The sequence below is a fragment of the Gopherus flavomarginatus genome, chromosome 6 (genome assembly GCF_025201925.1).
Source record: "Gopherus flavomarginatus isolate rGopFla2 chromosome 6, rGopFla2.mat.asm, whole genome shotgun sequence".
In the NCBI taxonomy this organism is placed as follows: domain Eukaryota; kingdom Metazoa; phylum Chordata; order Testudines; family Testudinidae; genus Gopherus; species Gopherus flavomarginatus.
This window is the reverse complement of record NC_066622.1, coordinates 15,559,288-15,580,725: the sequence shown is the minus strand read 5'-3', so window position 1 is coordinate 15,580,725 and position 21,438 is coordinate 15,559,288. Positions and strand designations below refer to the sequence as shown.

Sequence of the window (21,438 nt, the reverse complement as noted above, 5' to 3'; positions counted from 1 at the left end):
CAAACAGTTTAATACTGTACACAGCAGTGATGATTGTGAAGCTTGGTTGAGGTGGTGGAGTCAGAGGGTGGGATATTTCCTGGGGAATGCCTTACTGTTAAATGATGAACTAGCACTTGGCTGAGACTTCAAGGGTTAGCACATTGTTGTTAATGTAGCATCACACTCAACAAGGCAACATTAATAGAGGGAGGGGAGACAGCATGGTAGACAGACACACACACACCGTCCGTGTGTGTGAGTGAGAGAGAGAGAGAGAGAGAGGTGTGCATTGCCCCTTTAAGTACACTGACACCACTCTAAGTACATTGCCTTTTTAAGTAGATCAGCAAGTTGAGACTGCAGCTGTTGGCAGCAAGCCCCCTCCAGCCTGAACCCTGTTGTCCCCCCTGCCCTATGAAAATGGGGTAAGTGGGGGGCAGGAGCAGGGGGGACACCTTGCCCTTAGCCCTCCTTCTCTCTTCCCTCCCCCCACCCCATCCAAGCAAGCAGGAGGCTCTCTGGAGCAGCTCCAAGGCAGAGGGCAGGAGGAACAGCAGAACTGCTGGCCATTGATAGCCTGCTGGGCAGCTGCCACACAGGGAACTTAGAGTGGGGAGCTGAGGGTCCACCCTGGTTCCAAGCCCCTACCAGCAAGCTGCAATGAGCTGCTCTTTCTGCAAGCAGTGGACAAAGCAGGCGACTGCCAAACAATGTTGTAAGGGAGAATTGTGCAACTTTAACTGAGCATGTTCTCTAATTGATCAGCAACGTAACAATGAAACAACATTAACCAGGATGACTTTAAGTGAGGAGTTACTGTACATACATCTTGAATCTCTGGGTCACTCGCACCAGAAACGAACAACTGGCCAGGACTAAAAGAAAATAGAAATACAATCACATGCAGGTACAGGACTCAGCCATGTCCTCTAGTTCAGTGCCAATAATGCAGATTTGATATGGCAGTAATGCATTTTGAATTTACGCTTTCCCAAGTACTTGGAGCCTTGCCAAATCTATTCACAACAAGAGAATAATTGGAAGCAGTGCAATTGATCTTGAAAGCCCATCTAATCTTAAGGGATGGAAAATACAGTGTTATGAGAATATTACAGAAGTTGTTTACAGTGAGGAATAGGAGGTAGATTGGAACTTCTTTGAATTTGAATGTTCAAATATACTAATTAAAAAGTGATAGGTGTGATGCCATTTTAGGAGAAAAAGAGAGACTTCTCTGCACCAAAAAGTAGCGCTTGAAGTCTTACGTGCTGTGGTATTTTTAATATTTAGATGAAACCATATTACAGATGAGAAGTTCCACAGATCCTGTATCCTCAAGATGTAGATTTTTCTTAAGGGAAATCCAAACCTTGTTCAACTAAGAGATTAAGGTATTAATCACCATTACTAAAGTGCCAGTCATGAGCAAAACTATAAGCTCAAAATCTAAGACCAGAGCTTTCAGGGTTAACATGTCTATAGAAATGACAAAAGTGAATCATTAGATACGCTCTCCAATCTGTCTCTAGCTTCAGTTGTAATTCTACTTACATGTAAAACCCACAACCAAAGTTGGGAGATATAGAATAGGGTGAGAATAAGATGAAAATCCAGCAGTGAAATGTGTATGAAGACAGTCCAGCAAAGAGCAATCAAATTCCCTTGGCCCCTCATCAGCATCAAGTAATGATTCAGTTCCAAAAACAAAGTCCTCATCATAAGAAAAATAAAACATCACTGTTGGTTTATGTATCAGTCCTCAAATAGGTAGCTTGTAGTACGTACACAAATGTTATGAATATAGTTGTCAAATTGTGGAGACAAAACACACCAAGGGCTAGTTGAGCACGCACAGAGTATTTAATTTACTGCTTAATATGTTCATGAATTACATCAAAGCCTTATCTACATCTTTCTTCTTGAAGGTGGGGAAAACTCAAAGCCAAATGCCTTCTGCTTTAAAGCATCCATGTCCCTGTTAATTCCATCTTATTTAGCAAGTAATATATTTGATAGACAACATTACAGAAATCTCTCCTTGATCAGATTGGCTGTCTACCTGTTTTCCATGACTGCAGCTTCATACATCAATCCTCAACTGTATGGAAGATGAACTAGAGTGATTAGTTCATATTACTCGACTGTTGGCTGTCTGTGTACACCCAGTTCCCCACAAAACAGAAAAGCTCTACTATGCTTACAAAGGCTTTTTCTTTAAATTGGGAAGTGGTCCCCTCCCAGAAAAGGATTATTAGCTAACGTAATGGGATTAATTCTGATAAGGAAAAACAATGGAGACATGTAACAAATAAAATGAAAGGACACTTCCTCTGTCTGCTATATCACATTTACTGAACTAGTGCTCTGAAACAACAGTGCAGCCACAGCCTATGATAAGATTAGACAGCTCCTTAGTTTTTCCGTTGTGGCACATGGTTTTCCCAAACCTGTCCTGCCAAGTAAGACAGCAATGTGCAAAAACAAAACACCCCTTGCCACACGCACACAATAAACACATGCTGACTGTCTGGGAACTATAGCAACACCCTTATACATTTTGTTTTATTGTCTTGTATGCAGCTAGCAAGAGAGCCAGTAGTGCTACTGAATGGGAAAAATGATCACATTGTTTCTCATTTGTGCAGTGTTTCTTCTGTCTGGGGTCTGATTTATGGCAATAGGGTGCTTTTTGGCAACACTTGATGCCTTATGCTTGGGTATCTTTGGCTGAAAGTCACTTTAGAAATGCAAAAATAAATTCAATCAACTCATAGTTGAGGATAGAAGATACATTCATATCACTTACAGCTACACTGCTAAAACTTATGATTTTAGGACTTTATTTTTAACATTGTTTAAAAAGTTGAAACAATGTAATACCAATAGGATCTTTTGACCTTAGGCATTCGATTTTTTGAATCCTAACCTCCTCTTGGATGTCTTCTGTGCATTACTCCAAACTTTGCATAAAAATGTGATCCTAGCACAAGATCTAATTGTCTTTCTTTAACAGAAGTGAAATTGTAGGTGTCTTGATTGGGCTTTAGGGAGGATGTGGGTTGTCAAAATGGGAAACTAAGGAAAGACTAGTACCTCCCTAACAGCGAGCAAAACCAAAGCTCTTCCCTTTCCAAGATGGGTGGATGAGATACTCCTTTTGCAAATTAACAGCTGGAAAACAGTGAAGGTGCATTTTGTCAGGGGAGGTGCTGTCTGGCCAAAACCCTTCAGAAAAACAAGGGTAGCAAATTAGAATGTGTATTTAAAGTAACTGTTTAGGTGCTGACTGCTCCTGCAGGACAAGTAGTATGATTGGAAATACATACTTCTTACAAACTTAAAAGTACAATAGTGTCTCACTCAGCAGCAGGGGACATAAAAACAAAAAATTAAACAGACCCAGAACTACCTTTTAATAACATCTACCCTTAGTGTTCTTTCTTTAAGTGCTTGGCAGAAGTGTCCCTGACTGGTTGTTTCTCAAATGTCCAGGACTTACAGGAACAGATTGTGAAGGGTGTTGTCACTGACCATCTTTTCCAGTTAGAAAAGCAGCAACATGTAGAACTGGAACTAATTCCACAGAATTGTATTCCTTATCCTACTTGAAATGCTTGTGTGGTGTGGAACCATTCACGCCATCCTCTTACTGCTGAAAATCAAAATGTGAACGTGCAATATTGCTTCCGAGTCACTGTGGTAAACAGTAGTCACCTTGCTGAAGGTACTCTACCATTGCAATACTTCACCGGCGATTATTCCAAAGTACCTGAATAAAGCAGATTTGTTTACAAAGTTAGTGGACAGATGTGTGTGTTTTGAACACTTTGTATATTTAATAAACGCACTGTACAGTGCACTATAACATGAGCTACTCAGTAAGTTGAACAATACAGTAAGTGAGCCACAGACTACATACTGTATTACAGAAAGCATACATTGAAATAACTTTTACGGATGGAATGGATCTTTCTGTGTTGGAAAATGCGCAAGTTTAGATTTTTTTTTTTTAAAAGTATAATTAAATTTGATCCACTGGCAACTGATCCATCCATCCTGGTCTCAAAAATTGACTGATTAATATATGTTGTACCACCTCACCACTCAACAGCACAACAAAACATTAATAGTCAGCTAGTCCAGCAGCCAGAACTAAGCAGTGCACAAATGAATCTACTTGCCTTTCAAATTTTACTGCCAAGGCAGTGTCTGTTTCCCAGCAGTATAATCTTAGGGGGGAGACACTGGAAACAGGGGTAGAAGATAGTGTAGGGGGAGGACCGGCGCTAGGGGTTTGAGCGCCCTAGGCGGACGGCAATTTCGCCGCCCCACGCGCTGGTCCCATGGCTCCGCTGGAGCTGCCGCAGTGGTCCTGCGGAGGGTCTGGTGCTCTGTGGCTCCGGTGGAGCTGCCGCAGTCGTGCCTGCGGGAGGTCCACTGGAGCACCGGACCCTCCGCAGGCACCACTGCGGCAGCTCCACCGAAGCCGCCTGACGCCCCCTCCAGCAAAACGGCGCCCACCATTTATTCTGGCGTCCTAGGCGATTGCTTAGGCTGCCTAAATGGTAGTGCTGGCCCTATGTAGGGGAACACTAAATCTTTAAACTAGCCCAACTGAAACAGACTGTACTTAAAGCATGCTACAACCGAAGACTGTATGAAATTACAGGAAAGGAGTAAGAGACCCTTTTCCTTTTCTAAACTAGGGTCTGTGAGTAGCTCTGCCCTGATCAGGGCCTAACTGCGGAGAAGAACAAAGTATGGTCTTTTCCTGGGTTCTAAAACATCTTCCATGTTCTACATTTTCAACCCTTCTATCTGGAATGTCCAGTTAAGATCCGTTTTAGGTAGGGGAAAGGGTGGTTCTTTTGTGCACATGCCTCATGCATAAAAATATGAATCTCAAAATTAAAGAAATAGATATGAGAGAAATTCAATTAAAATATCCTGCTTGCTTACAATAAGATTCCCTCTACCCTCAAAGAAAAATGACGTGCTAAGTGATTGTGCATTTCATATCTTGAGGGAGATAGGTGAGTTGGATGCCACCCTTGCAGCCATTTGCTTACTCAGTTCAGCAACAAATAGGAACTTTCTCTTATGTAGACCTCCACCATACACTGCTAGCAGAAGCAATCATTTCTAAGGGCAAAAGAGAGGAGGTACTCTGACACCCTCAGATGGTTATGGACTGATGAAAATCAGTAACAGCGCTAGTGGCTGGTTTTGTGACAGTCACTTGTTCACAACAACTGGCCTAAAACTAGCAACTTTCTTAACTCGCACTGCTAAATATTTTGTATTTTTTAGTTGTAAAGTGCAGTGATTACTTTATGTATCTTTTAAGCACCACTATCCCTTCTATCTGCAATGGCAAAACTCTGCTTCCCTGTTTCTTGTAACCAGAAGTAGAAACCAATTTGGTTTGAGAGGAAAAAAGAGGCTAACAATAAAACATCTGACTGCATAAAAAATGCTTGAAAGGACTAATATTACACAAAACAAAACCCTATCTTCTCTCTACCATCTGTTGAACAGTGCAGAAGCAGATGCTTGTTCGTAAAGGTGTTGTATATTAGCACCTACCACTTCCGTCTGTTTTGCCAAACATACAGGTAGTGTATTGTGCTCCTCCACAGAGTGGAATTTGGATTTTCTGCCCACTCCCTCCGTTATTTTGCCAACATCAGTTGGAAGCATCACTGAGGTGATGCATGCTATTTCAAAGGGATGACTGTACATCTACATTGGTGCCCTCTTGTGGCTAACCGAGCCTATGCCTTGAGATGGAGCCAGTTCAGAAAAAAAAATTTGAATGATCACAGAGAAGGCCTGGGCTGCAGAGTCCATTTCAGGGAACAGAGGAGAAAATGCAACGGCAAGCATTCATGGAACAGAATGATCTCCCTAGCCAGTTACAGTCAAGAGGGGTGAGTAGGAAAAGCTGGCAAAAGATGGAGAGGAGGGAATGCATTTTACTTAATGGTTTTTCTGTAAAAGTTGATCATGAAATAGGAGGGGCTCAGCTATAGCTATAAGTGACTCCTAATTTTCAAACAGGCTCCAGACCAGGCAAGGCAATTCATGTTTTAAATAGTTTTAGTTTGCACGAGCTATTAATGGCACACAGTTGAAAAAAACAAAAACGGGTGCCACCTTTGTAAATGCCACTGTTAATTTGCACCTGTCACCTTGATTTTTTTTTCAAGCTTTAGTTCTCAAGGGAGTTAGATAAGAAAAAAAAATTTATCTCCCCAAATTCCCTCTTTTCTACACCTACCATTCTAATTTCATCTGTTTCTGTATACCTCACTGTCCATTGAAACAGGCTTTTTATCAAAACCTTCAGCTGCCCTGTGAGCTGTGGCAATTTATCATAAGCTTTCTTGTTTTAACAGGAAAAGGTTAGCTGTGGCAGCAGGTCACCTGTTTAGCTCTCTCTTGCATCATCAACCTGGAATCAAGTTGAGAATACAGGAGATTGTTCGGCGTGTTATTTGAGGATATTATCAGGAACTCTGTCTTGGCTTTTGTCCCAGGCTGGCTCTAACAGTCAGAGCAGTAAGCCAGATTGCAATCTCCTCTCTTAAAAACAGCATTTTTCCCTTTGGCATATAATATCTAACATATTCATCTGCAGCACTTTACATTTGCCTTAGCTTCTGTTTATTTTGCACCATCAGTGCCTCTGCTTTGACTTCTCCTTCACCTATGTGTTGAGTGTTAACCCTTTCTGAGATGTAAGGTTATGGGTTCACAGTGTCCTGGACGTACTGGGAAATGTACAGATGAATGCCAAATGCCTCTAACTGTGTAAGGTTATAGTGTACATAACAATTACTTCCTACACTTTGCCTGTAGTCCTAATTAGTCGTTTAACCTTTCACTTGAAGCTAAGTGGAGTGGCATTTCCCATTTCCCCCTCCCACATCTTGCCGTTATACTTCTACCCTTGCTGTAGCTGTTGGTGTGTGTATATGTGGGGAGGGGGAGCTGTGGTTATTTTTTTGGGTGGCGGGGCAAAGGAATCTCATTCCATTTTTGTCTAGGCACACCTGACAATAGATGCTATATTCAGTGATGTCAATCTTTTTGAATCCCTATGCACAGCTGTTTTCTTGAGAAACTTTGCCAAAAGTTTGTTTGCCCGGTGTATAGCACAGAGAGCTATCATAGGGTAAAAAACCAACACATGATTTAGCACCACAGTAACAGAGTTTTTTCATTACATCATCTTCCTCCAACATTTCCTGCTCTCTTTTGATTAGCGGTATGTTAAGAAATCTTCCAGAATAATCATATGAAAGTTCTTCTCCAGCAGAGATAGCAACAGCAGCAAAAAGTGCCAGTTTAGGCACCAGAGAGTCAATGCGGACAGGAACCATAAATAAATTTGGCTCACAAGAATGGTTCAGGAACCTGCCTACATTTCCTATATTCATAGGATCAACAAATGTCTCTATTATCTGTCCATCATACAAGTGTTCCCGCACAGCTATAATATAGTTTGAATCCTCTGGTGTCTGTGCCTGTATTCTTCTACATGCCTCATGGAAGCACAGGACTTCACCAGCATATTCACACACAAATCTTCCTTTAGGTATGAACTCCAGTGTGCGGAGACCCCAACCCTTCTTAACAGTCTTGAACACCTCAAGTCTGAATTGTAAACCCCTCTGAATAACCCTGTTTTGACAGAACTCACCACAACGGCACATGGCGTTGCATTCAAAAATAGGCCTAGCATAGTCCACTTCACTTCCTATGTATTTGATGCATGAATTGTTATAGTTTTCACCATGGCGAAGACACGAACAAGTGTTGGTCACACAGGAAGCAGTAAGACAATTACATCCTGGAAAAGTGATTTCAGAAGGGTCAGTGTCTTCTCCTGCTCCCGCCACATGCTCTGGACTATACTGCAAAGAGATGATGACAAATTAAAATCATTTTGATAACTATACTCCCCTTCAGAGAGACAAGCACAACTTTTCTTATTAAAATAAAGGGGCCAGATTTTCAAAAGAACTCAACCCCCAGGAGCTTCCAGTGAGACTAATGGATAGTTGACACTTGTGAAAACCTGGCCCCTCAAAAAGCACATACTAAACAGGCCACTACAATATAACATTCTTGAGATCTGTGTCCTGTAAAGACAGGAAAAAAATTTAATACACCTTATTTTTTTGTTTAACATCTCCCAGGTGTGTAATAGTGATAACTGCCTTTCAAATGCCCACTGTTCTTCAAGCATCTGGTATTCAAATTAATAGCTCCTAGAATCTTTTCATATTTCGAGTTTACAGAGGGGAATTGTTCCAAAGTTTTGCCAATTTAAAGCCAATGCTGACTGTGATGATGAGTCTGTTGTGAAAGCAGAAATGTGTTTTAGTTTAGTTTCAGTACTCAGCTGCATCTGTGCAGTTCCTAACAATAGCATTACCGGTTACTGTATTTTTATGTGTCTTTTTTAAAAAGTGAACATGACCCGAAAGATGTAATTAACAGTGCTGGAGCTGTAAGTCCTTGATCATGCAACAGATGCAGTGACAATGCTGGCTTCCCTTACACTGCCCCACCACTGTATCTCAACCCTGGCCCAAGAGAACCCAGTCCTTTCAGAATAAGAAGGCAGTTCAGTCTCCATCATCTTTCATTTCTTGGCCTATCACTAGGGCCCTACCAAATTCATGTCCACATTGGTCAATTTCATGGTCATCGGATTTGAAAAATTGAAAATTTCATGATTTCAGCTATTTAAATAGGAAATTTCATGGTGTTATAATTGTAGGGGTCTTGACCCATAAAGGAGTTGTAGAGGGGGTCACATTGTTATTGTAGGGAGGTTTGCAGTACTGCTGCCCTTATTTCTGCACTGCTGCTGGCCAGGAGCCAAGCTCTGAAGGCAAAGCCATTTCCAGCAGCAGCAGAGAAGTAAGGATGGCATGGTATAGTATTGCCACCCTTACTTCTGCCTGCAGAACTGGGCTCTCAGTCAGCAGCCACCACTCTCCAGCCACCCATCTCTGAAGGCAGCTCACAAGTAAGGGTAGCAGTACTGCGACCCCCCCTAAAATAACCATGTGACCCCCCTGCAATTCCCTTTTAGGTCAGGATCCCCAATTTGAGAAATGCTGGTCTTCCCTGTGAAATCTGTCTTTAGTGTGCTTTTCTATACAGATTTCACAGTCCATGACGCATTTTTCATGGCTAGGGATTTGGTAGGGCCCTGCCTTTCAGATAGACTGCCCACAGGGAGACAATTGTGATGTAGACTTATAAATGGATCCAAAACATCTCTTCCTGGATATGCGCCAAAATCTGGAAACAATTACTTTAAAAAAAAAAAAAAAAACTTGAAGATGGGTGTCTAGGTGAATTAGTTCTGAGAGGCAGGGGTGGGCAATTAAAAACAGCTTTATATGTTTTCATTCTAATTCTTATTTGCTAATTATGTAGATGAATTCTTTTGAAACCAGTTTTTAAAATGCAAATCCTAGTCCACGTGGATTTAAGAAGAATATGCAGAGTGCTACATTAATTATTTAATTCCTAAAGCCAGCCCACTGGATAAACTAGAGATAAATTCTCACCAGCCCCCACAAAACTAATGCATCTAATTTTATCTAGAGTGTCCAGACATGAGTTAATTATTTTGAGCAGCAAAAGAATCCTTTAAAATAGAAAAGGCATGCAATGTGCTACTATTTATTTACATAATACACAGAAAAACAAGCAGATGGTGATGTTAATTTCCTAGTTAATCTACATATATAAATCATTGTGAGACTGAGTAAAATTATTTAAAGAGAGCATTACTATTTTATCAAACAAATACCTCTTAGGCCAATTCAAAAGCTCTCCTGTGAGAACTGTGTTTGACTTTGACTTTGAAAATAATTTCTAGCCATCATTTTTATTTTGAATATTCATCATCCAAAAAGCTTTACATTTTGAGATGGTAGATATCTTGTTACATTGAGACCTGGTCCTAGTGATTTAATTATCACAAGAGGAAAGTCTGTTGCAGAGGCAGGTATCTAAGTGTTCAGAACTGTATATTGATGCATCTGCAGAAGACAAAAATGAGGTGGTGATTGCATTTCAACCTGGTTACCACTGAAGGAAGGGATTTGGTTTAGTTCAGACCACACAAAGCTGGAATTCATGCTTTCAAAATTACGCAAATGCCCTGGCAGGCCCAGGTTCACGAGAGTGAATATTCATATGGTGAAAGAAGGTGGTTGAAACTTGCTAAATTTTGGAGTCAAACTATAGATACTTAGAACAAGATACTCCAGAGACATGTTTGTTTTCTTTATAATGTTCCATTTGAAGGAGGGGAGGGGACTGTTAGGCCTGAATAAAGATATTGCAGACAAGGCCAGTTATGCCAACCTGAATAAAGTCAGGCTAACAGAGGCTTCTGGGTAATTCATAAGTGGAAAATGCCCGGGAGTTGCCTGTCTCTCACAGAGTTAGGCATCCATAAGATAAAAGGAACGGCATTCCTGGCATGATACCAGATGTACTGTGTTAGGAACAATGGCAAAACTCCCTGTTTCTGTTCTCTGTTTCTTTCTGACTCATATAAATTATATCATTCTTGTTTGCAGTAATTGTTTAGGCAGTATTATTGATCTTAATCAATTAGTTTTAAACATAATAAAGGTTTGGGTTTTAGTAACTAGTAAAAGGGGATTGGACTGCTAAATGAATAATTTGTGACGTGACAGAACTGTCTATAAAAATTATATGCTAGTTGTAAAGAAGCAAGCTGGTTCCTTTTGGAAGACGAGCTTGCTCTTTGTTGTCGTGTGCACTCTTCAATAAAGAGCTTTTGTTCAGACTTTGCTGGTGTTGCCTGTCACTCTCGCGGTCAGACAACGAACCTTGCCATTATTGGGGCACCGGGGTCCCCAACAGTAGCATATTATCCAGAAACCTAAAGTACATACTGTGATTAAAATGTTACAGTGACCTGTTATGTTAAATTCTGGATGCTCGGGAGCATACCAGTTCATTCAGAGGTTTATTTTTCCTCAATTCGCAGCTTGCTCAGCCACTTGTATTTAAATCAGAGCAAGGTCTGAATCTTTCTAACATTCACGTATCTTTGATACTCCCTTATACAGTAACTAGAAGTTTCTCTATTTTCCTAAAATTTCACAAGCCCACATCATTTAACATGAATGTAATGTTTAGTCCAATACACGGCTCCATTTTTATTAGGGGATTACAGGTTCTTAAATTCGGTTTTCCTATGAATCCACCACTTAACCACCACTTAATCAAAACCTAACTAGCCATACACCTCTGGGGAATTTGTTTGTAAGTCTCTATAAATAGTTTAGAAAAGAGACTGGATACATTAGGAGTTGGATCAGTTCATCCTTAGGATGAAAAGTGTCTGTTAGTATTTCAAAACTTTCATATATTTTATTGTGTTAACCACCTCATGCACTGTGGCACTCTAAAGTGCGTGTCAACTTCTTTCTTTGATTGTTTTACTGAAGAAGTAACTATAATCCCTGCTAGCAATGCACTTGCTTTAATGGTTGGACTATAAATTAACCAATGGCAACATATTTTATTTCTGGCGACCAGCAGATGAGATATGGCTTTAAGATTAAAATCTGTAAAAACCATCAGCAAGGAAAAAGGAAGTAGTACAATTGAAAACCTTTTATAGAGAAGAGCTTTTCCATTAAGATCTGCGATGTTTCCTTTAAAAAAGTTGTGCAAAATGTAATTTTTAACCTGAGACCAGCTGAAATTAGTGCTTTGATTCCCCATTAATATATAAAGAGATAGCAGAAAAAAGATGTACTAATGTTACTTTTTTAAGTAATGTTTGTGTCAACGATTTGCTTATTTACTAAGTCTTGCAGGTACAGGATATAAATCACTTTTTTTTTTAAATGGCCAAGTGGCTGCTGAAAAGCAAAATAATGTAAATTAGTAAAAATACATAAGCAGGGTATCCAAATAGAGGATATTTTAAAATACATGTACTCTGCTTTATTCTATTTTAAAATATTTTTTAAAAATTGTTTTTGAACAAGTGGAAGAGCCAATCGTGTTGATGGGGTTTTATTTTTGCAAGTTACTGGAAATCAAACCATTCTATTCCTAGATATAAGATGCTGGTGCCTGACTGGTCCCAGGATATTACAAACACAAGGTGGGTGGGGTAATAAATATATTTTATTGGACAACTTCTTGAACTCAAACTTCCTGAAGTTGTCCAATAAATGACATCACCTCACCCATCCTATCTCTCTAGAGATAAGTGAGGATTTTCTAAGCCCTGATTAGTTTCAGAGGGGACACATTAGAATGTTTACCCGTTCAGGGCCCCTATCCTACAACTACATGCGCACAGTTCCCTACTACTACTAACCACATCCCTCCTGAGGATGCCAAGGTGAAAATGGGTATAAAGTTTCAGGACTGGGGCAAACAATCAGAACTTCCTTTGCACCTATTAAAGATTTACGGAACATGGAAATGGTACCTGTTCGTACAAGCACCGTTTTATACACTGCTTTCAAAGTTAAGCGTGTATTTCCCTCACCCCAGACAGGGAACGCACCTGTTTAATCAGACAGAGAGTGTGAGTATGTGTGAGAGTGTGTGTGTGTGTACACACCAGCTGAACTGTCCTGCAAGGCGATGGCTCCTGGCTAAGGCCATAGTGCCCTCTAGTGCAATACGGCACATACTGCAGGAGGGGGCTGCAACAAGACACAGCAGGCCACACGGCCCAAGGCTGATCACCAATTATTCTAGCACCACGCAGTGTAACACTCCAGCAAGGCTCGCCGAGCCCCGAGCTCGCTTCTGTGAATTCAGACCTGACAGCGTGGGGCGAGACCCGCAGGGCCCTGCTCATCCCAGCCGCGGATCCATCCTCCCGCTGCACCTAGAGGGCTGGGCTCGGGGCTCCCCGCCCAGCGGGCCTGCAGGGCTCGGCTCCCAGCGGTGCTCTGGACCCGCGCGGCCCAGGCCGACGCTCCTCGGTCACAGGCGCGGAGCCCAGCTCCTGCTCTGTGTCGGGCCGCGGCCGCCGCCTACCTGGAAGGCCGGGAGTTCCTCGGACGGCGGCCACACCGACACGGGTAGGCTCTCCAGCCCCCGGCTCAGGTCCATGCTTCACCACGGCCAGCCGGGGCCTAGGCCCGGCTACTGTCGCCATGGCAACAAACCCCACTTCCCTCCACTCGGATTGGCTCCCACGCGACATGTCCTTGTGTGACTGGCCGGGATGAATGACGTCACAGGCGGTGACCCGGAAGTGTGCGTTCGCTTAAAGGGACCACAGGTGGGGAGACAGAGTCTGGGAGAGGGACGTTCCATTTGACACACACAGGAAGAGATTTGTGTGTGTGTGAGACAGACACCTACACGCATATGATGGCATTGTGTGTGAGACACGGTGTGTGTGGCAGACTCACTAACACAGTGACGTGTGCGTTGGACAAACAGACTCACACAAATGGCGTTGTGCGTGTCAGACACACAGACTGTCATACACACAATGACGTTGTGCATGTCAGACAGACTTTCACACACACACACACACACACACACACACACAGTGACGTGCATGTCAGACATAGACTCTCTCTCACACAGGCGATGACATTGTGTGTGTTGCCCCAGCACAATGACAGGGTGCTGTTGCTCCCAACGTGGTACTATTATTTTCGTTATGTCCCCTCCCTCTCCTAGGCCCTGTGAGGCTTTGTGAAATGACTGTAAAGCAATTCAAGGAGTTCAGCTGAGAGAGGCCAGGTACTGTTACATCCACACAGCGTCCTATTGTGCCATGTCATGGGGACTTAAGCACTGGGACAGGGTGATGCGCCACTTGATCTCGAAGGGCAAATTGCTATAGATGGCCCTCTCATTAGCACACTCGGCAGAGGAGCTGTGACTGGCCCTGGAACCAGAATTATCCCTCCATGCACTCAGGCCAAGGCTGGAGCACTTTGAGAGGGCTGCTGTCCTGTACTGTTGCACCTTGACATTGGTGCTATCCTGTTGCATATAGTTGTGCAGATAAAGGCTCTTGCAACTCCCTCCACATAGGTGATGACTGCATCTGCAGCTGCTTCAACTGCAGGGCTGAGTCCAAAGAGCCAACAAGACACTACCTTGTATAGGCACTACTGCTTATTACTTCTTTGGTTTTATAAAGTAGAATCTGTTGGAAATTCCACAGACTATTAAATGGGTTTTTCCTAGAGCTAGTTGGGAAATGATTTTTTCTACCACTATTTTTCACAGATTTTTGTTTTATTTTCATTTTTTAATTCAAAATTTTCTGTGGAAAATGTTTTGTTTTCCATTTACGTTGTTGGTTTAAAGTTGAAATATTGGGTGGCCATTTTTTAGGATTTCAAGTTTTTCAACAAAAATCTGAATGTTTTCACAAAACTTTCCTTTTTGTTGAAAAAGCCATGTTCTGTCAAAAAATGTTTAGATAGAAATCTGTAACAAAACAAACAACAGCTAGTAAAAAATTTTTTGTTTTTATTGCTAATTTTTCTGTTACCATTATTAGGTTTCAATGGATTATAGAAACCCAGAGTCACGAACACCTCTGTGATCTCTAAATCACCCAATTCTGACATGAATGTTAGGGAAATAAATCTGTACTACCATATCTCCATATTTTGAAGAGATGATAATGGCAACAGTTTAAGTATTTGCAGTAGGTCTATTTTAAGATGCTTTTCGGCTCCAGCTTCCCTCTCTTCAGAATGTTGCCAACTCTCACCCTTTTTGGATTCATTTATCCACCTTTTCTACACCTTCCATCCTGGAGAGATGAATCAGATTCCCAAGCTGGAAGTTTGATTGTAGAGTGATCACTGATATAGTTCCAGGACTTTTATTATTATCAAATGGACTTTTGGGTTAAGACAAATACAATTTGGCTGCTAACACCCAGCAACACCCAGATGGAATTTTTTCCATTTGTTTAAATAACAAAAGTGATGAGTCATCATTCTTTTCCGGAAGAAACAGATTTTCTTGTAGCTAGGGGGAGAGGGTGTTAACAATTAGCACAGGAGCATGGAAAACTCTCTGTTCTTTCTTCCTCCTCCTTACCCCACATACTCATGTTATGCTGTCCCATACCCTTGGCTGAAGTCTGAAGTTGTCCAGAGTGGGTGAGAGGCTGACAGAAGTGCATTTTAACTACTGTAAAACAGTTGTTGGCAGAAAGCACAGAATGGAGTTGAAGTGAAGAACTGAGTCTGAATTATGCATTGATGAGCCAAGGCTCCTGGTGCAGTTACAGAATTATTTTATCAACAAGTCATCATGTTTCTAAAATGGAAGCAAATGTCCATAGATGGGCCACTGGGTATATCTATATTTTGTTTTGCTTTTATATGTACATACATAGCTTTTTAATCTTTTCCTTACAAATATTCGCTTCCAGCTCCTTAATAATTTTTGTGGCTGTTCTGTGCATGCTCTGCAATTTAATATCCTTCTGGTAATGAAGTATGAGAAGATTAAATGTATCCAGAATAGAGTTCAGCTTCGAACAGTCTTTCTCTCACTACATCACTGAATTTCCATTGGCTAATATTTTACACTGTAACAAGGTACTGCAGCTTAGGCACACTGGAAATTATGCTTGCAACCCATTACAGCCTGTGGCCCCTTTAAAACACAATTTCTGAATTTCAGAATTGTGTTTTCCTCTTTTTCCTCCAGTTTGTCATCTTGGATTTTTTTTTGTTTTTACGGCCTTGCTTAGAGTTCTCTCTTCTCCTCCTTGCTCTGCTCTGCCATTCCCCTCAGTCCAGCTTTTAATCTTGCTTTGTGATTTAACCTTGATTTCTGGATAATCACGTCTGTTGGGTTAGTGTGCAGGTACTCTCTATCCCTCTGCCATTCTACTGTGCATCTCTTTAGAATATTGATCACTAGAGAGTGAAGTAGAAAAAAATCAATATCCCATTTAAAAAAGGTTAGTGACAGCAGTGTTTTTGAGGCAAGTCAAATTCACAGGGTTAGTGTCCAGAAACTAAAGATGTAATTTTTTTTCCATACAGACTATGCCGCATAGATAGAGGAGAGATAAAAATACACACCTACAGATTAGGACCTAATTTATTTGCATTTGTGATTGGAAGACCCCTTTTGAATGACTGAATCTAAAAAGCACCAGTAACACAAAATGTACTTTGATTTACTCCTGTCAACTGTAGTTTAATGTTGATTATCTATAATATTACTCCATAGTATAATTGTAATTGTACTATAGTGTGTTTAGTAACCATAATGAAATCTTAGTAATCTGATATTTTATTACAGTGTCTGCTATTAAATGCTTGTAGAGAGATGTAGAAACACCAGATTGTGAATTGCAGATTTTATCAGTATAGAATATATACCACATGTGTGCAACATGTGCATTTACTATGCACCTTGTCTGCCTCACCTGCATTCTGCCCACTAACTCATGAACACTGAGGCCACTCCTAACATCCCAGAGTTGGCAGGTCTCAAAAGACAGCAACTTGAAGATCAGATATTCTGCCTCTTTCAATCTGAATCAAATGGCTGCCTCTGGAGGTTCCTCATCCCAGTCCACTCCCCACCTGCCTGGCATCCTCATGAGCAAGAAAGCAGATTCCCAACTATCTGGAGAGCAGAGACTGAACCTGTTCCCGAGCTCCTTCTCCTTCCCCTCTAGACAATGCTGCCTTAATTCTGAGCTGGGGAGTCAAAAACAATACACATTTGTCTGCTGGATACTCCATGTGAGCTTCCAGGCGTGGCGAAGGAGCACTGTTATCATAAGGTCTGTTACTTGTACCCTTGTACGGAAGTTGCCCTGATCTTCTGTCTAACTGTCTGTATTTGTGATCCCCCCCAGAACAGCAAGAGAGAACACTCTGTCTTGTTCTAAAAATGCATTGATGTTGCTCATTAATTGCTCAGCCAGGAAATTTGTTTGAGTCAGTTCCTCAGCTTATCTTCTTTGTTTTTTACGGCTTGCAAAGAATCTGAAAGTGCTTTATGGAGTGAAAGTTTGAAATAACGAGAGAATGCTTTACAGACTTGCCTGCCATGATAGTGCTGTGAAATTCCGCAAAGTAGTCAAGTTGGCACCTGACCTCTTTCTGCAAGGCCAAACTCATTATGTCTATGTCACACCTGGCCTTTGCTGCCTTCAGCAGCAGTAATTCTGAGGTCATTTCTCAGCACATGGATCTTGGATGCTGAACAATATCTTGCTGTGTGCTAATGAGCTGGCCAAATGTGCCATAAATAAATGAATGCTGGAACTAAAGACATAGTAATCATATTTGTAAATCCTGTCAAGGAGGGAGAAATTGAAGATCAGTTTATTTAAGCTCACCTTAGCTGTGGAGCAATGATAAACCTTGAAAAATACTTTGCATTTATATAGCACATTTACTGTGTAGCTCTCAAAGAGCTTTACAAAGATAGATAAATCTTGTGTCCCTCATTTTACAAATGGGGAAACTGAGGTAGAAAGAGGTGAAATGACGTACTCAACATCAATGGCAGAGGCCAGGAAGAGAGTCCAGGCTTCTTATCATAGAGCTTTTCATGGCATCTGTCACCAGGTCCTGTTCTATGGACCATCATCCTGAGGATTATGTGTAGTATGTCTGTCCAAGAAGAAAATCATGACTTAGAAATTTACTAAATCATATGACTTTTTTTCAGATAATCACTTGTCTCCTTAGAAGCAAATAATACTGTGGTTTTGAGGATTGTCAGCCATTCAGATCGCACATAAATTACATCTTGATTTGTAGCAACTCATTTTGATGAAAAGTTTTCTAAGGATGCAAGTCAGAGGAACAAATTCACACCTATAAACTACTGTGGATTGACAACACCAGCTGCGCCACTTATAGGATTTTGATAGGTCATTTATCCATTTTGTAGAGTTGTTATAATGTGATGTAATGAATCTGTTCCCTGGTATATCACCATATTCCTGTTAACTGAGCATGCTATTTATCAGCATTCCGGTTAAATAGATTCCAGTGTAGCAATATTTCTTCTAAAGAAAGTCATTACTAAACAAGACATAGAATTGTTCAGTCTGGAGAAAATTCTTCCATTAGATGTGCAGATTGGTGCTCTACTCCAAATCCTGCATATGAAAACTTCATTTGAAATCAGTGACCTCTAGTTTGTTTTCTACAGGTCAAGTAAATACAGTTACAAGCATTTATTCAGTTCTTGACTTCAGTAAGAGCACTGCCTGAGTAAGAACAAGATTTGGCCCAATCATTTCAGTCCCAGTGTTCATTTACTTAGTGCAGCTTGTTAGATCAACTCAATAGTGCACAGCACATCATCCCAACTGACATGATACGGTGTTCAGTGCATATAGGAAAAGCAGAATATTTGAGTCAAAATCCTTCATATGGTGACCAGAATTCTGGCATAAAGTGTGATTGTTTTGGCTTAAGGATGAGATGTGTTTGAATAAGTAGTGCAGGGTGCTCTCACTCGCCACACATTTATATACATTTAATGGGGAGATTCAGTATCCAGGAACAAATAATTTTGAATTGCCTTTCCCACTGTTATACCACAATGAAGCAGAATATTTGCAGTGAACAATTTATTTGATGAACTTAACCCCTATTTGGTGAACAATCCAGGAGCAGATTTTGACATTTGCCATGGTGTTTGTTATCCAAAATTAATGCAAGAATATAGCTATCCTGGGGTTTGAATCTTGAACTTTCATAACTGATAGTAAATGCCTCTACAGCTTCAGCTAAAGGACTAAGGCCCAAATCCACAGAGGTATTTAGGTGCCTAACTGTCATTGATTGCAATCAATTATGCCCAGATCCTCAAAGGTATTTACACACGTAGCTCCATTGATTGCAGGGGGCATTTCATGCGTAAATACCTTTGAGGATCTAGGCCTAGTTCCATCTAAAAATTGCTCTTATGAATGTTCACAGAAAGCAAATGAAAGAGGATGTGAATAACGTTCATGTGAATTTGCTGTTCTTTAGCCAAACAAATCTTTGCTGTGTATTGTTTTTGCAGCTTCAGTTACGTGGTCCGGTGGAAAGATCTCTTTAGCCTCCCAGGAGTTCTTCCTGGGTGTTGGATCACACCCATAATGCATGATGAAGAGTGAGCTAATTTCCTTCCAGTTCTTGAAGCACATAGCTTCTTGGTCTACATCATATACAGTATGGTAGTCGAATCATTTTACGGAAAGAAAAATGGGGTCATTCATTCAAGCAACTCTTTCTTGATATTTTACAAATCTTTGAACATTATGATTCTGTGCTATGTATGCTTTTAAAAGGATCATATATCACAATTTTTTTCATTTACACTATCAGGAAATGTACATCTTTAGCAAGAATAAAAAAGATTCTCGTCTTACTCCTTTATCACTGAATTGTAGTTTAATTAAATCCATAATTTTCTCTTGTTGGTATGACAACAGAAAACAAAGGTGAAATTATAATCAGGATATTGTTACCATACATCCTGTGACAGTAAAATAAATCTCTAAAATTGATGATTACTGAATAATTCGGTATAGCATGCAATCAAACTAGAAACACTTTGAAAAGGGATGGAGCAGTATAAAGCTAAAAAATTACGTATTTATTTAATGTCATTGGTAGGAAATTAATTTCCCACATCAAAAATACATGTACACGTTTTTGAACAAGTATATTTGTAGGGCAGCTAATAATCTATCTCACATAGCTCTGAGATGCCTGTTTTGCATCATGACCTTCAAAGCCAATGTGCCTCTAACACGTAACGTTTAGGCTTTTCTAAATCTTCTTTCTCGAATGGGTCAATATTTTTCAAAAGGAAAAATTTAATCTAAAAAATGTTTCAGAGAAAGTTTCTTAGAATTTTTCAAGAGATGAGAAACTTCAGTTTTAAAAATTGTTGGTGCATTGTTTCTTTTTTTTTTTCAAATTTCCATTGTTTCAACATTTCTCCAAAAATGCCATTTTGCCACTTTAACTTTTGATTGGTGACACGTCACATATGCCATGTGGTATTCCATGACTAAATGAGTGTACCTGTAAACACCGAGAGAACGTGCGATTGGCTCATTTGTACCACATGACACAGGATGAGCAGCTGCTGTGTTTGGGACAGGGATGGGTCTAAGTTGGGATATATATGAGTGACCTTTGTGGCATTCCCTATAGAGTCATCCCAGCCTTTCGGGGAGTGAACAGATTTTGGACTAATTGTTCTCACGGATCACTGCATTTTGCAGCTCCTGGACTGGACTCTTCAATACAAGGGCCGGAGGTATTACATGTTGAGAGACTGATCCATCTGCTAATGGTGTCCCCTATAAGGCTGCTAGGCCATATAACCCATTACCAAGGCCGGCTCCAGGCACCAGCGCAGTAAGCAGGTGCTTGGGGCAGCCAACAGAAAGGGGTAGCACGTCCGGCTCTTTGGCAGCAATTCGGCGGCAGGTCTCTCAGTCCCTATCGGAGGGAAGGACTGGCCGCCAAATTGCCACCCAAGAATGAAGCAGCATGGTAGAGCTGCCGTTTTTTTTCTTTTTTTCTTTTTTCTTTTCGCCGCTTGGGGCAGCAAAAACGCTGGAGCTGGCCCTACCCCTTACCCCAAGTCTTTGAGAAAGGGAATAGGAATTGGGGGCTGGTGTTTCTTATACTGAACAGTGCAGTTCCTCTCCTTTTCCAGGGCCCCCTTGTTTCACCGTCAGTCCCTCTCTCTTGTTCCATGGATTTGAGCAGCTCTGCACAGCCCTCTGTAATGGAGCTCAGGTGCAGCAATGTCTGGTGCTCTTGCAGTAAGAGTCACTGTTGAGGGACCCCATTTTAAGATTGGGAGGAAGATGGGGCTGAGGACTGAGCCTGATGTTGTTATTGACGAGCAGTCCAATTCTGCATTCCTTGCATACTCCTGGCAAAGTCAATGGCAGTTTTACGTACACAAACTCCATGCAGAGGAATCGGGGCTAGACTAGGAGTCAGCAAATACAGGCTCTTTCCCCAACTCAGCCCCTGGACAGCTGTGTGTCGGTGGGCCAGCTACTTCCCCTCACTCCGCGCCCCGTTTTCCCCTTCCACACACTGTTTGTTCTGGCTAGGTTGTAAGCTCTCCAGGGTCAGGGCTGTCTGTCTGTAGCATGGGGTCATGATTTCAGCTGGGGCCTCCAAGGGCTAATATAATACACATAATAAATAAAAAATGATCAAGGTTGGGACCAAATTATACTTGAGCTAATAAAACTTCCTTATTTTTCTGGCGTTCAAAGGAAGAAGAAAAAATTAATGTTTGGAGCACTTTTCCCTCTTCATCACTAAAACCCCAGTATTGTGCACCTCTTACATGACTTGTGCTGTAGTATGGCAAGCAAATGCCTGTATAAATAAGGAACAGAATCAAAATAATAACAATGAA

At 41.1% G+C, this 21,438-nt stretch overlaps 2 protein-coding genes across 8 annotated transcripts in view; one reads left to right on the top strand and one right to left on the bottom strand.

The window, feature by feature from the left end:
* The window catches only part of LOC127053232 (histone-lysine N-methyltransferase SETMAR), a 57,368-nt gene extending 44,150 nt beyond the window's left edge, over positions 1-13,218 (bottom strand). For 4 of the 5 annotated variants that reach the window (XR_007774966.1, XM_050957603.1, XM_050957605.1 and 1 more), the window contains exons 1-2: positions 13,060-13,218; positions 7,688-7,901 (exon numbers count right to left, since the gene is read on the bottom strand). Coding sequence is in view for 4 of the 5 variants with exons in the window: in XM_050957603.1 (XP_050813560.1) it covers positions 7,688-7,901; positions 13,060-13,134 (289 nt within the window). In the remaining variant the exon portion in view is untranslated. Of the gene's footprint in view, positions 1-2,748; positions 3,208-7,687; positions 7,902-13,059 lie in introns of those variants that run through there. The other variant, XM_050957604.1, reaches the window with a different exon arrangement.
* The window catches only part of SUMF1 (sulfatase modifying factor 1), a 353,454-nt gene that overhangs the window by 81,954 nt on the left and 250,062 nt on the right, over positions 1-21,438 (top strand). The gene's annotated exons all lie outside the window — the stretch shown is intronic.